At 33.7% G+C, this 16955-nt stretch overlaps 1 protein-coding gene across 1 annotated transcript in view; it reads right to left on the bottom strand.

Moving 5' to 3' along the window:
• Nucleotides 1-9286, bottom strand: part of LOC129221011 (band 4.1-like protein 4) — a 129764-nt gene extending 120478 nt beyond the window's left edge. The window contains exon 1 of the mRNA XM_054855447.1: nucleotides 9257-9286. Coding sequence (XP_054711422.1) covers nucleotides 9257-9286 — 30 coding nt within the window. The remainder of the gene's footprint in view (nucleotides 1-9256) is intronic.
• Nucleotides 9287-16955: the final 7669 nt, after the last annotated feature.

Below are 16955 nucleotides of genomic sequence, written 5' to 3'. Positions count from 1 at the left end.
TTCAGCTATTCGCAAAAGCAGAAACAAGGAGCGAAACTTGAAAATCTTTTTGAAAGCTTTATTTAGATTTACTAGAAACATCTTATTCGTTAACAAATAGAAGATGATGAACCATAGACTAATAATAAGAGTAGACCGAGCTATGGCAACCCTTTTGCTGCTCATAAACCAAACCATGTGACTGGTGGATATCCTAGCAACAGCGGGCGTTAATCGTAGCAGACGATCAGCGCCAGCGCGAAATAAAATAAATAGAATTGTTGGAACACGGAAGAATGATCTTTTATGGAGTGCGATTTGTAAATTTGTTATTCTAAGTTGTAAATATTTTGTTAATATAGTGAGTTTTTCGTTTAGATAGTATTGTGCATTTTCTTTAGTCAATTTCAATAACTCTCTAAGCAATAAAAGATGCAAGCGACCAAGAAGAATCAGCAAACGGTAAGATTTTTACCTACAGTTTCAATTTAAGATACCGATTAGTACATTTTTGCGTTAACGCAAAACGTTTACGCCATTTCGTTTACGCCAACGCTGACAGCTCAAATGAAATAAAAGTTGCCGAAAACTGATCAAAAACTATTACTAATGTCAAAATAATGCATAACTAAAAGAAAAACAGTTCAATCTCTGCACCTGGAAGTTTTTTTTAATGAAAACACATTGTCTTAAAATACATGTCGAGTGCCAAACTATAGATAATGCTGCCATCTAGCAACCATGCTGCCAAAGTCCTCGCCAAGCCCTTCCACTAGTCACATGATACATCTATGAACCAATTTTCTTCATCAGCAAGAATGAGAAAGCTCGGTCTACTCTTATTATTAGTCTATGTGATGAACAGATAAAAAAAATTTTAATCATCGAGATTTCTCCGGTCATTTGGCAACAATTAAATCGTGTGAATAGCTTTCTCGAGGCAATCGTAAGTGAAAATATTTTAATGTGACTTATCTTTCACATTGCTGGCGTTGTTAAGTTATGTAACTCGCGGGAAAATGATTTCAGTAAAAATATTTTTGAGGAAAAAAAAAGGTGGGCTTTTCGAGCCCTTTTCATTTGAATGCTGGCAAGTTGCATTCAAAAGATGTTTTCGCAATCTGAATTGCGATAGCATCTTAGCACGTTAGTACTGAGATAGCACGTTCTTTCATCGGTTAGTTTTCGTCGAGGCATGACAAAACTATAAGGTACAAAACGACCTATAAGGTAAGGAGGAAGTCGGGAAGGTATAAACTAACTCCCTAATTTCGTATATAAACTTGACTCCATTATATTATAAAGTCAATCAAACTTTATTAACATCACACATAACGTTGTTATTCCTCAAGAAGTTGTCGCTCAATTAAATTAAAAATCTATCGAACACGATCTCGTGCGTCTTTTATTTTTCAACAATGAGGTGTTGCCTTTCGGCAGTTTGTGTAAAATGAAATAAACAAATATATTTAACAATTGAAATACATTACAAATATGGATGAGGTGTTGCCTTATATATTGCTAGAGATGATCATAACGAGGGAACATTTAAAAAGGAACCGGAACGTCAATAGCGGTCAAGTAAGGATAATAAGCAACTCGGATTGTTCAAAAAAAAAAAAATATATCTATATATCTTATACATATAAAATCTGAGTATCTATCTATCTATGTCCAAGCTTCTTCTCCCGAACGACAGTGAACTGACCATCGAACCAGGTATCGATGGATTCGTCATCTTCCCGTCTTCATGTTTGGCTATTTAACATAATCCTCCGATAATAATTAGCGGAGATATCAATTAAAAATTATTAATTATGACTCTTAGATTTCAAAATAAAATCCATATTTTTCGAAGGCTTTCTTCCATTCAAATTATTATTCAGTGCTTCAACTCAACTTTCCGGATGAACGCTTTTATTAAAATTTATAGCGTGAAGAAAATCATTGAAAAGAAACATCTGTTGCAATTTTTTTTCTCGAATATGAACAGGTAAAATTCTTGTTTTTGTTTTGAGGCTTTTCCTGTAATCGGGATTTGAAGTGTTTACTTTTTGGGTTTTTTTCCGCAATCTGCCGCAAAAATTCACTGACTTTTTTTTTTGGTTCAAGCCTGAGTGTTGAACTCGCGTCACTTAACATAACTTTTATTTTCGAGGTGGACCGTGCAAAGCCGGGCGACGCAGCTAGTATATATATATAATTTGAATTTTGACATCTTGAATTCAAATTATGTTTTTCGCAATCACGAGAGTGTGTTTGTGCGTGGGGGTATGTGTTTGTGTGTACGGGTTATGTGTATGTGTGTAGGCATGTGTGTTTGTGTCTGGGGGGGGGGGTATGTGTATGTGTGTGTAGGCATATGTGTCTGTCTGTGTGCAGGCATGAATGTGTGGGTAGTTGTGTGTATGTGTGGGTGTCTGTATGTATGCGTGTGTGTTGTGTATGTGTTTGTGTAGGTGTATGTGTTTGTGTGTGTGTAGTTGTGTATGTATGCACGTGTGTGTAGGACATGGATGCAACCTGGAGACGGCTTTCGCTAGAGGTGCAGCATCGTGAGGAGCCCGTCGACGGTGATGGTGCGGAGGGTGGCGGTGGGAAAAATCAAAGGAGCGTCAAAAACAGTCAAGTGAGAACAATAAGCAATCGTGATTGCTCAAAAAAAAAAAAAAAATCTGCAGTTGGAAATTGCTCTAGAAAATAAAAGTAGTTTTATTTCTTGACCACCGATATTACTTATTGGTTCTTATTATTCAAGTATAAAGAACTATTATGTATATTAGATAACAACTTTCTGAAAAGTTTTCTTGCATTTAAAGAATTTCGGTTTACACGTCTTGCGGGTGACAGTTCGATCACAAATACGTAGAATTCATTGTTTTTCGCGAGGCTACAATTTTTTTTCGTAAAGTTGATACCTGATACAGTCGAACTCGCTTATAACGAACGCAAAGGGACCGCCATAATTGCTCGTTATAACCGAGTGCTCGTTAAAAGCGAGTTCGTGAAAAAATCTTAAAAACTCATTATACAGTCGAGTCCCGACTTAAGGGGACACTGGACCTTGAAAACAAACTTTTTAAATTATTGATGGATTTGCATGAAAATTTAACCATATACTTTAAACACTAATGCAAGCTTAATTATAAAATTTCATTAAAAAATTTCATTTTGAAGACCAATTATTTAAAAAAAATGTAAATAACCTTAACGATAATTAACAAAACTTTGAAAAGTCCCTTGCGTAATTAATTTGATTTCACAACACTGAAACTTATTTAAAGTCATTCTCTATACTATAATAAATAAAACAAAACTCACAAAATTGTCCTCATATTCAAATAAATTCAAAAAATAAAAATTTCAAAAATTTGACCAAGATTTCTTCTTTTTGAACGTCCAGTGTCCCCTTAAGCGAGAGATGCGTTCCAAAACTCATCGCGTAAGTTGAAATTTCGCGTTGTGACAAAATATATGTATACAAATTTTTTAGAAGCCTATTAAATTCTTTTAGACACTCATAAACACCCCACAAACTGCTTTGTAGCATTCCTCAAAGTACGCTACAGTTTCTTACACAAAGAACTGAACTTTTACTGTATTTAAAAAATAAAAAAGTTTTATTCAACATGAAATACTTAAGATGCACAAAATGAATGATCAATGGGAATGAAAGACATACAATAAAACAACATAGTATGCACAGTATTTAGTAATAATAAAATGCTGTACTATAATAATACTCTAACAGTAGATGCAGTAACAATATTTATGAGTTAAAAAATCAAGATAATGATGGTTTATGCTTCATTATCAGATCGTTATTCAGATCTAATACATTTTAAAATACGGTTGCTTTGCCTTTTCTTTTATAACGTTTCAATTTGTGGCGACACAGGCCCTCTTCCTCATATCTTTAATCCACAATACAAGATCAGCTTCCATTTTCATAATATTTACTTTGCTGAACTGCTCTGCAAGCTTCAATATTGAAACTAAGTTCTGAACTTTTACGGATATCTTTTTGTTTGGAATTTTAATTGTACGTATGGAAGATTCACTCATACTTATTGTCGCGTTACCGTCGACGTTTTGTAGTTGTTAAAGCATATCGAGAATCTTAGCTTTTACTTTTTTTTAAATCAGAAACTTTCTTTTTCTTCCCATCTTCACGAACTTTAGATGAAGGTAACATTATATTTCATCAACTTTAATATGTAGAATGAAAAAAAAATTAAAATAAATGAAAGATGCTGAATGGTTATTTGATACACTAACGCGACACGTAGACTAGTTTAGTATGGGAACTTTTGCTGTCAGTGATGCTTAAAGGAATGTAATAACGTTCACAAAATCAATATTTAATAGCCAATATAAAGCTGATACTTCCTTCCCAAAAAAATTCGTGTTGTGGACAAAAAATTCGCGTTAGTTCTAAAATTTGTTACTCATGAAAAATTCGCGTTGTAGCCATTTCGTGTTAGTCGAATCGCGTTGCAGCGGGAGTCGACTGTAGTTCCTTTTTTCTTCTTTTCTTTTTAATCACTGAACAATACCAAATTGTTGGTTTGCTTTGAACTGTATAAATGGATGCCTCAGTTGCCAAATCGATTAACTCCACCATTTAAAAAATCCTCATTTCTGCTTTAATAGTGCTTAATCAATGCTTAGAATATGAACCTCTATTAAACTTTCGGCTCAGTACATTTCTGATCCTGCGATGGCAGAAAATGTAACACGAGGGCCTATTCACTCCTTTGGATAACACTATCTTCTTCATCACTTTTCTCGACTTTTTGTTTTATGGAGTTAATTGATTTGCCAAGTGAAGCATCCAAATGTCTCTTTCTTGAGCGTTTGTTTTTGAGGAATACATATACAGACATATATAATTTTTAAATCTTTGTTTACTCCACAAATTAAAAAAAAGTGCTATCACCGCTTGTTCTCATGATTTATGATTTATCACAAACTTTGGTTGGCATTGGAGTGTTACAGAAAATTTACTAAAAAAAGAACAAGCTGAACTGGAAATTAATAGAAATTTTACGAATCACAGAAATATTGCTCGCTTTAAGCGGGGTTTGCTCGTTGAAAGCGGGTTATGCTTCCATAGACTTAACATTGTACCAACCAAGTAATTCTGATTTCCTCGCTAAATACGGGTTTTCGTTAAATCAGGGCTTGTTATAAGCTGGTGCTACTGTATTATGATACAGAACGGTTCCTCATATTTGAATAATGGGGTTGTTTCCTTCAGTCAAAAGTAGTACTTTTAGTCACTGAAATTGATAGAATAAGCAAAACAATAACATGGACCCAGAAAATTCTTTCATTTTCCCAACAGTTTTTTTTTTAAATGACCGATTTTTCAAACAAGGCGTGGTCTTGATGACGTCACAAATGATGCACTTTGCCGCATCTTTGTACCGCGTTTCCACGTTATGATAATCAAGAAGCGAATTAAAATTGCGCTCTATGCTTGCTATCAACCATATCGTTGCCAATACAAATGAGTAAAAATGCGAATTAAATATTTTGCTCTGTGAATGGCAACACAGAATGGCATTTCACCATTTGTGATGCCATCGGCAAGAAATTTAAACAATGAAAGCGCACCTTTTTAAGTAATTTTTAAAAATATTAAAACAAATTATTTAAAAAATGGTTAGATCCTATGTTTTTAAGCCTGTTCTTTCAGAATAAAATATTTTTAAAATTTTGGAAACGACCCCATTCTGAATTAAAAGTCTAAGTTCAAAACTGCGGGAATAAAATGCAAAAATATGAGAGAAAATGTTTGCAATTCTGCGTGATTTATATATACAGGTGTCCCTCGTGTAACACGGTTAATTCATTCCGTGTAGTATCAAAACCGTGTTATGCGAGACTTTTTTAAAAATAAAATTTTTACTTATTTTTAATACTAATTATATATGTGCATGAGAAAAATCAGGTTAAGATGTATCGTGTTACACTGTTAAAAATTCAGGAAACTTTTATTGTAAATATTACTGCAAAATGGAGTGTTTACAGTATTAAAAAAAATTACAGCAAATTGTACCGATAAGAAAAAAAAGATTGCATCGCCGATTGATACACCACGTGACTTACAGTGCGATGCACATATAACCGTATTTCCCTTACCTCGATGCGTCCCAGCTCGTATGGTGGTTGGCACCATATGGGTTGGCAAAGTCGCCCGCGAGTACGAAGGTTCCGAGATCGAATCTGCTGCCCTCGTTTTTAGAGGTTTTTTACTCTCGTTTATTCTACCTTAAAATTTTACAGTAAAATAGGATTTACGGTAAAAGTTACTGGCAACATGGATGCCAGTAACTTTTACCGTAAAATTTCAGGATTTTCTTTAACAGTGTATATCGAAACTGTGTTATACGAGACATGGAAATAATGTAAATCAAGGGATGTGTACCGAGTTATATCGAAACCAAGCTTCATAAGAACAAAGTAAAAACTTATTAGAGTTATCAACCATTAACAGAATGTATTAAACAAAAATGAAATTCCATCTTTTTAAAATATAACTTTCGAGTTATATCAAAACCATGAAGTATTAAATTCAAGTTTCGTACCGTGTAATATCGAAACAGTGCTATAATAATCGCAAATTTGGTACCGTGTAATATCGAAATCGTGCTATAATAATCGCAAATTTGGTACCGTGTAATATCGAAACCGTGCTATAATAAACGCAAATTTGGTACCGTGTAATATCGAAACCGTGCTATAATAATCGCAAGTTTGGTACCGTGTAATATCGAAACCGTGCTATAATAATCGCATATTTGGTACCGTGTAATATCGAAACCGTGCTATAATAATCGCAAATTTGGTACCGTGTAATTAGAAACCGTGCTATAATAATCGCAAATTTGGTACCGTGTAATATCAAAACCGTGCTATAATAATCGCAAATTTGGTACCGTGTAATTCGAGACCGTGCTATAATAATCGTAAATTTGGTACCGTGTAATTCGAGACCGTGCTATAATAATCGTAAATTTGGTACCCTGTAATATCGAAACCGTATTATAGAAGTACCGTGTTTTACAAGGGACGCCTGTATATAAAAAAAAAAAGAAAAACGCTTCAAAGAAAGTCTCCTACACTTACGCGGCTTGGACTTTGAAAACATGATTTACACAAGAACTTCTATTTTTTATACATCCTTTGGCTTCTCATGTCAAAAGAAGTTCTATAATAGCCGAATTAATTAAGCGAATGCCCTATTAATAAGGTCCCTAATTCACACACGGTTCAAGTCAGCCGACCCGAGTTCAACAGGTGTCACAGAGGTCATCACAGGTGTCAAACTAGCAGCGTCGAACCAGTGCATAAGAAAATACGAAGATAGAATCTCCGTGTCCGCCGACGAGTATATCTCAAACTTTAATAAATGGCTGGACTCATCAGACAAGAAAAGTCGTAAAAATGACATTCGGGACTACATCAATTACTGCGCAGGAATCTTCATTCACGATGCAACCCGAGCGCTGAGATAAGAGTCCTTCGCAACAAGAAAACCGTGGGAATCCTGAAGACGACGTCACCCTTTTTGGGACCACAGAACGAAAGTACGTGATTGACTCGACTAAATACCTTCGAAATGGCCCGGAGTCAATCACTGGCTACCCCCCAGATGTCTGTGCGTCCCCTGTTTGATCACTTCATCAGGCTCTATTCAAGAAAGCGGAGAGGGGGAATAAGCCGCGGCTGAAGTAAGCCATTGTTCGTGCCATCTTCATTTCGTCTATTAAGAACATTCCTTACATTTACGAATTATGAAACTCGAGGAAGGGGTGGTTTTCAATCCTCTTTCTTGATCTCGAGATTGACGTATTGATACAATATCTGTTTCGCCAATTCGCAAATAAAATTGATGCGTCGATACCAACTATGAGAAGATTAGAGTACTTATGTCCGCTTTATCGAAAATTTCAAAGCATTTTGTCGTCTATGAGCGTTGTTTTTTGAAATGTTTTAATCTCTCATTGAAGCAATTTTCACGTATTTTAGTAAATTAAAAAACGTAACCGAACACATACAGTTTAAGACCCCCATTTTTCTCTTATTTTCCCATAATGAGAAAACACACACACACACACACAAAACGAAACAAAACCCATAAACAAAGGCTGAATGTATTCCTTATTCAACTATCGCGAAAGACAGTCAAAAACACGTTGAAAAATTAAATAAATAATGAAGAATAAAAAATTTAAAACTGTGGTTTCCTGAAAGAGAAATGAGGTTGTGAGAAACAAAGAGATTTAAGTGGACATTTCAAGTTTTGAGTAAAACGCGTTTAAAAATAACATCTTAGGTAGGCTTTCATTGATTTTTTTTTCTAAATCATGCTGTATAGCAGCCCCTACCATGGCCACTAGTAATATCTCTTGCCCCAAAACAGAGGAGAGGTTCATATTCTATCTGTACTGGTCATCTCCAAATTTTTAATTTTGCCACTTATACCCCTTTGCTTCTCACTGACTGCCTCAAATAAGAAAACATAATTTCACACCCCTAATTGCTATAATTCGGAGCATCATATGTTTTTAGTTGAAATAATTTAACACCGAACTCCTTATACAAAGTTGAACTGCGTTTCAATCTAATCAGATTCTTCTCTCCTATACCTAGCACGGAGCAGCCTGCGAAAGTTTTAGAAAACTATGTATTTCGTGCTAAGAAATTTTTGTGCATATTCTTGTTTTTCATCCCCTTTTTTTAGATACATTAAGGTTTTGTCGTCAAATATTTCGCTAACTGACAAATTCCGTTTCCAAACCTCTAATATCTGATATGGAGTTTCCAATACAAAAGGGAAGAATTCTGTAAAAGATGTTTCTCTGCCGTAGCAGTATCAATGCTAGGTAAACAGCCTGCGCCGATAATTGAAATGCATCAAAACTGAGTGAATGCAACTGGTTTGACAAAAACAGATCAAATAATTACAATATTTCAACAAAATAGCACTATAGATAGTAACTAATTTGATTGAAAAAATAAACTGAAAAGCTCTGAAACACAGAACTGTCTGAACTGTTATGTTGAACGCTAATTAACAAAAGATGCGAGGCGGCATCTTAATAATTACACATATAATACCTAGTATTAAGTATAATGTATCAAAAGACACATTCGGAAAAGGAAAAGAATCAATAATTCGAATCCAAAACTACTGCTTAACTCTTGCTATAAAATAAAATACGAGTAAATTTAATCACTGTTATTATTTGTCATTACTTATACTTACTTCTGAATCATCTTTTAAGTATGCAACCATAGTACAAGGAAAAGGGGGGGGGGCAATGCTCCCTCACTTCCAAAAGTAAAGGGACCTTACCCCTTCACTTCCCGGAGTTAAAAAATACTGATCGATTGAAAAAAGAATTTCACAAGGTGGTTTAATTTATTTCACGAGAGTAAAAACTATAAATTCCAAATAGCATTTTTTTAAAATCCCATTTCGTAAGATTGGAAATTTAGAATGAGAGGGAAACGTCTGCGGTGGCCATTCGTCCCAATTTTTGATACCATATTCTGCATTTTCAGAAGGTCTTAACTCAGTAATTTTAAAAGACAGTAACATAACCCAATTTTACAAAAAAAAAAGGGGGGCTTTAGGAGCACGTCCCTTAACCCCTACCCTTTTTTGACTCCCCCCCCCCCTTTTTGTGCAGCCGCCTATGTATGCAACCGTTGGAAAAGCCATCATAACTTACTAGCTTGAAAGAAATTCATACGTAAAAACTTATTAGTTGAAATTCAACAAGTTGTCTGAAGCAAAAACAGTTTATCAAATCTCTCACGCATAAAAGTTATTTCAGTCGCACTGTTTTAAAAATCCTGTTCAACAGAATGAAAATTATTTTCCCACAGAGACCCGCTGGCATATCAGAGGATGGTGAATCTAGTCGCCCAGTGACATACCTTCTAATGAGAAAACAAGAACGCACGTTTTAATCTACAAACGCACCAAAGTTCAGCGGCCTGTGAAAAACTTTTTTTTCTTTTTTTCACCTCCGTTGTGAAGAGGGTCTTCATCTTCAAATTTTTTTACCCCGAAGCACATTGAAAAGGTCATCAAGCAAAGGTCGCCCGAGAGCCTATACCGTACAAGGTTGTGTCTGCCAGCAATTTTCTCGACAAATTACTGGCTACTGATTTAATGCTTCGTGCTGGAATTGCTAATGCGAGTCACTTTCTCCAGAACCCTGTATTTATATAGAAAAAGGGAGGATGGGAGATGAATGAATCCTCTTTACTTCTCCTTTCGTTGTTTGTGAGTGGAGTGCCATATTGAAGCTCGACAGTGCGTTAAGTGGATCGTTACTGCAACGATTTGAAACTGGTCTATCATTCGACCCTAATATACCATAGCCTTTTTTTTTTCTTTGTGAAGTTTTGTTGCAGTATACAGGGGCCAATCCAGGATTTTTATCTTGCTACCTATTTTTGTGAAAGTATTGCATCATTCTATTTTTGTGAATGTTCTTTTTTATCAGCATTGTTTTTGTGAACTTTTAGAGGCATCCTAATTTTTGTGAAAGAGAAGTAGAACAAGTGAATTTTTAGTTCAAAAAGTGTAAATGTCATCTAGTATTATTTTTAACAGGTTTCGTTTTTGGGTGGGGTGGGGGGGGGGAGCTAAAAACCTAAGAAGTACCAAAAATACCTTCGTAATTTCAGCTTAATGGGCTATGTAATGTGTACAATATTGGAAATTGTGAGAAAAACGGTGCCTCAAAATATGTTAAAAGATTGTGATGATATTATTGCATAAATACTTTAGCGAGAAACAGCTAAAAATTAGTTAAAATACAACAAAAAGATTGCTATTTAAGCGATTGTTCATATAAACCTGCTTACAATTTTATTTTATGAGTAAATTTTGTTTTAAACAGAGAAACAAGTTTTATATTTTAAAATGCAAATTTTTGTCAAATTTTCGATGTTTTTGTGAAGTTACTGATTTTATTACTTGATTTTTATGAAAGTACCTACTTCAAAACAAGATTTTTGTGAAGGTACCAAAAAAAAACGGTAGCAAAATCAGCCTGTATTGGGCCCTGGTATATGATGTAGTATCAAGAAGAGATAATGTTTTGAAAGTTTTATTCTCTCCGTAGCAAATTGATTGCTGCGTTTTGGTCGAAAATTTTGTTCCAATTAAGTTACCACCTTTGAATACTTCAGCACTTAATACTGAAACGGGTGATTTTATGATTTTATTTAAACATTTTACAGAGTTTTTAGGATGCTATTCCACAGCATTTATTCGACGGGAAGTCCAAATGGACCGTTACTGTAACGATTTGAAACTGGTCTATCATTCGACCCTAATATACCATCGCATTTTCTGATTTTTTTCTTTTGTCTGAGAAAGTTTCGTTGCGGTTTATGATGTTGTGTCAAGAAGAGATAATGTTCCGAAAGTTTAACTCCCTCTCCACCAAGTTGATTGTTACATTTAGGTCGAAAATTTTGTCCTGAATAAGTTGCTACATTTGAATAATTTTACACAAATATTGAAACTGATGATATTATTTAAACATTTTACAGTTTTTTGAGTGCTACTCAACCAGCATTTGTTCGACAGTGCGTCAAGTGGATCGTTACTGTAACGACTTGAAACTGGTCTATCATTCGACCCTAATGTACCATCGCCTTTTCTTATTTTTTTTTTTTTCTTTTTCTCTGCTTTTTTTTTTTTTTTTTTTTGTCTGTGAATGTTTTGTTGCAGTTTCTGATGTTGTGTCAAGAAGAGATGATTTTCCGAAAGCTTTACTCCCCGTTCCAAATTGGTTGCTACATGTAGGTCAAATATGTTGTCAGAAATACGTTGCTACATTTGAATACGTTTGCACTAAATATTGAAACTGATGTTTTTCTTTTTAAACATTTTACTGAGTGTTCAGAGTGCTATGCTATTTTTTAACAGCATCTACTCGACGGTGCGAGAAGTGGATCGTTACTCCGACGATTTGGAACTGATCCATCATTTGGCGCTAATATACCATCGACTTTTTCTATCGACTGACATTTTGATTCAGTATATGATGTTGTATCAAGAACAGATAATGTTCTAAAAGTTCTAGTCTCGCCGTTCTAGTAGCTACATTTACGTAAGATATCAGGATTAGAAAATTTTTCTGGTCGCCGGTATCGAGTAGTAGTAAATTAATTAATCGCCATCTATCCTTTCTAGTCGCCACAATTTTTGCAAATAAATAAATAAATAAATGAATGAATTTAGTTTTTAAATTGCAACAAAATCTTTAAAAATATCAGTTTAAATAAAGGTTAATATAACTAGTTAATGGCATTAACTTTAATTGATAACACGGTGCAAGTAGGGTAATTGGAGATTTGGTAGTGAATGAAGCTAAAGTTTATAGTCGTCACTTCTTAATTCAACCACCACGTGGCAAATGATGACCGCTAACCTTCATATTTGCATTTAGGCCGAAAATGTTGTCCTAAAATTAGTTGCTGCGCTTAAATAACTGCGTACTAAATATTGAAATTGAGGATATTCTGATTTTATTAAAACATTTTAAGAGAATTTAGGGTGATATGCTGTCAACAAATAATCAGTACAAAAGTAATTCAAATTTTGCAACTAATTTGGGACAGAGAAAATAATACCTTTGAATCTTTTCAGAAACCGTTTCGAAAAGTAGGTGAAAGATGATTTATTGAGCGATTGTGGACTAGAACCCCAATTTATGATGAATTTCACAAACACCACAACACGAAAAGTGATCTTTGATGTTTGGAAACTAGTTTCAAAACCAATAGTAATAAAGTGACTAAAAAACGAAATTCAAAAACAAAATATGATTTACTTGGAAGTTTCTCAAAGCAAACTTCATGCAGGCTCATTAGAAGTTTCGCAAACATTACTACATAAATTAAAACATATATGCTTTATTATTTGACCATTATAAATGATATATATTTTGGAAGGATTGTGGTAGTATACTGCCGTGGGAAGGTAAAGCACAGTATCTGCAGGAATGAGGTTTTGAGATACTTGAAGAAACGTGTTTTGAATTCCATACAAACAATCTGGAAATAACAGAGTTTGATGTTTTCTTCGTTCTTTATTTTCAGCGGAAACCAAATAAGCAAGTTAGTTTGTACATTGAAGCTTAAGTACAATAGATGAGAAAAAGGCAAAAAAAGAAAGAAAGAAAAAATTGCAGATATCGCGCTTTACCTTCCCACAGAAGTTTTGTCCTCCTAAATTCACCATCTAACACTTGCGTTGAATTTTCTGATAAAGGCATCAATGGCTTGTCCGTCCGTTAATGACATCACAGTTTTCTTCAACATATTTGACTCTTCTCCTTTCTTTATCATGAAATGTCACACTTCATGATAAAGAAATGATACTTCCCGTACTCTCTCCCTTCCCTTGTTACATTTCATGCTATTTTTCATAAGCATAAGATTATAAAAAAAATGTGCGATGTCACACTGTTTGTTTCCCCCTCCCTGTCCCCTGTCAGATATTGTCACACTTAATCGAACCCTCCTCCCCCCCCCTCTAAGTGACATCGCTTGTGAACGACCCCTCAAAATATTGAGCTCCAACAGGTTAACAAATGCATCGTCGACAAAATACTCTGAAACTTTTTGTATGCAGTAATACAGTGAAATTCCGTAGTAACGAATACTAATACAACGAAATACCCGTTTCAACGAAATAAATTTTCAGTTCCGATTCAACTGCCGTTAGGAGCCGATTTAAATGAAGTTGAATTCCATTACCACGAAAGTCCCGTAACAACGAACTAAGATTGAGGTCCTTTGAAGTTCGTTGCAATGGGATTTCATTGTTATTTCTTCTGTGACACAGAGGCAGGTGATTCTTAACCTGCGGTCCGTGGAAAGTTAGTAACAGCGCGAACTAGATAATTTGCATAGTTTTAAATAGGATTTATTCCAGAAAGCTTTTGAATTGGTCTCATTTCACTTAATTTTACTGTTGCGAAAGTATTATTTCTGTCGCATGTAGTCCGCTTAGGATTCGGAAGGGACCAAGTGGTCCTCAGTAGTGAAAAGAATTGAGAACCATGGATTTTTTTTATTTAATCGAATCATTAATGTGCTATTTGAAATTTATATATCATTTGATTTTAATCAGTTATTATATACTACGCTTATGGAGTTATATTTTTTAAGTGTACTTGTCGCAAAAGAAATAATTCCATGAAAGTTTTAATACCCGATCACAAAGTTTTTTTAATGCAGGAAAGATTCCCCAAATCGAGGTGAAAAAGAATTTATTGAGCAAACTTGGAATGGATTATCAATTACCAATGGCGCACACAAGAGTTTTTTAAAGGAGGGGGGGGGGGGGTCCAGGTTCGAAGGTACATCACTCTCATTTCATACTACAACACGCATTCAAACATATTATTTTGATTTTATCAATTGTTGGGAACAAAAAATATTTTTAAAAAATATATATTGAACAATTACTTAGCATTAGTTAATAAAATTAATTTATAAATAACAAATACTTCATTAAAATTTCAGAAAGCACAAGAAGGAATGCATTTACTTTTCTCATAATTAAGGGTTTACAGTACCTCAAAAATGACCAAACGATCAAAAAAAATTTTATAGCTTATTTCGAAACTAAACTCTAGTCCAAACACAGGGGAAAATTTTCATTGCTTTAGTTCAAATATTTAAAAAGTTATGAATGGTTTTAGGTCATGCTCGCTGTGTGTTCTTATGCAAAAAGAAAACTTTTAATTGATTTTTCTCGATGATCGTTCTTTTTTGGGTTTTCGTGTCATAAGAATCCCTAAGGATTTTTTTCTATTAAAGATACAGCTTTAAAGTAATACTTTTTGCAATTAAGATAATATATTTAACAAAACTGTGCATTGGATAAGCATTTTATAAATTATTCAAATGTTTAGAGCATGTTATACCTTTAAAAATCAAATTTTTTGAAAAAAATTACGATTTTTTCCGTAATTGATCACAGAAAATTTTCTAGTAAACACAAAAGCAAATGAATGCACAGATTTTTAGAGATGATGATTGCGATCGTTTAGCAAAAAGATTTTTTTATATTAGTTTAAAAACAAAAAAGCCTTAGGGATTTTTAAAAAATTGAAATTTTCCTAAATGTTTTGAATTTTTAAAAAAAGTAAGCAAAAATTTTGTAAAAAAGATTATTGATTGCAAAGTAAGTAAGCATGTTATGGTTTCGACAAAAAATAGAATTTACTTAAATTTAAAAAAAAATGCTTGAAAGGAACTGTGACCCCTCAAAATTAAAACAGCGAAGCAAAATCATCATTATAGAACAAATTATGTTCATATATAGTTTGATTTTGCAGTGGAAGAAAAAGAGAAAACAAATTTTATTTTTTCATTTATTAAATCTGAAATTATTGTTACCTTTGCTTAGAATATTTTACGTACTACATACATAGGATTATAGTCAATCAAGAAAACTCAAGAGATATGGGGGGGAGATACCCCTTACCCTCCCCTTGTGTGCTGTATCAATACCCTTTGCGTTGCATTATGTAACACCTTTCAGAAGAATCAAGGAATTCTAATGGGGGAAGGGGGATTATCGATCGAAAGTCGAATATTCAAAGAAAGAAGTTGGTGTTTTGAAAGTCCTTAATTTGAATTATGTCTATAATTTTTGTGAAAAAGCTGTGCCGAAAATTTCACTTTATTCAAAGATATTGCCTTTTCAACAAGTCATTTTTTTTTTCTTGACATCTTGTAGAAACAACCCTTCCGACGAAATTTATTTTTCGCCCATTATGAATCCACTTAAGAGAATCCACTGAAAAATGGCGGCAATTTCCGTCTTTCTTGCTTTTCCAACAAAAGCCCTCATCTATCGTAATATTAGCTTCAATTTACTAAAAGGATACTAGATTTATTTTCTCCATTCCGAAGCAACACATCGATTTTATCATTCGGACTAGTTGGAAGTTTCACTGAATGAAGAGTACTTCGAGTTGACGAGTTCCAAAAGCAACATAATTAAATAAGCTATTTAAAAATGCTTTTAAAATCTACATTTTTCCGTATCTTATGACATAAATCTGTTCGAATTGGTGATTTTGCAAGCATTATTGTATTAAGGGGTGTAAGGACCTTTAATGTTCAGAATTTTCGATTTTCTGGAAAAAATATATGTTATGCATAATTTTATTCTGAACAATTTGATACCTTATTTATTACCATACGCCAAAAACGTTTCGAGTTATTGTAAAAAGGCGTAAACTTTCCCCGTAGAGATTTATGTTAACAGCAGCTGTTTAAGCCTCTTTTTCTTAGGTGCCGATTTCTTCGGTTTTCTCGTTTTGCGCGCATGATATTTCAGAAAGCTTTTTATATATTTCCGTAAAACTTTTCATGCATATTTGTCTGATACATCTTAACGATCTGAACCTGAATTTCAACCAAAAAATTAAAGTTAATATTTAAAAATAAATATTTTTTTACCCAAAATTTTGTAAATTTTCGATATTAACTTACCAAATTTCAAAAAAATAAATAAATAATTTTAAAAATAAATAAATTTAGGTTCAGGTCATAAATATAAACCAGATAAACATACATTAAAAGTTTTACGGACATATATGAAAAACTTTCTGAGATATCATGCGCGCAAAACGAGAAAACCGAAGAAACCGGCACCTGAGAAAAAGAGGCTTAAACAGCTACTGTTAACATAAACCTATATGGGGAAAGTTTAGGCATTTTTACAATAACTCGAAAAGTTTTTGGCGTATAGTAATAAATAAGGTATCAAATTGTTCAGGATTAAACTGTGCATAACATATATTTTTTCCAGAAAATCGAAAATTTTGAAGTTTAAAGATCCTTAGACCCCTTGGTGAAATGATGAATTTCAGCGAAAAAGGATTGGTGCATTTTTATGAACCACGAAAGCTTAA

This window comes from Uloborus diversus, chromosome 4 (assembly GCF_026930045.1).
Source record: "Uloborus diversus isolate 005 chromosome 4, Udiv.v.3.1, whole genome shotgun sequence".
NCBI classification, from domain to species: Eukaryota; Metazoa; Arthropoda; class Arachnida; order Araneae; family Uloboridae; genus Uloborus; species Uloborus diversus.
Note: the sequence above shows the minus strand (reverse complement) of the source record. Positions and strands in the feature narration are given on the sequence as shown.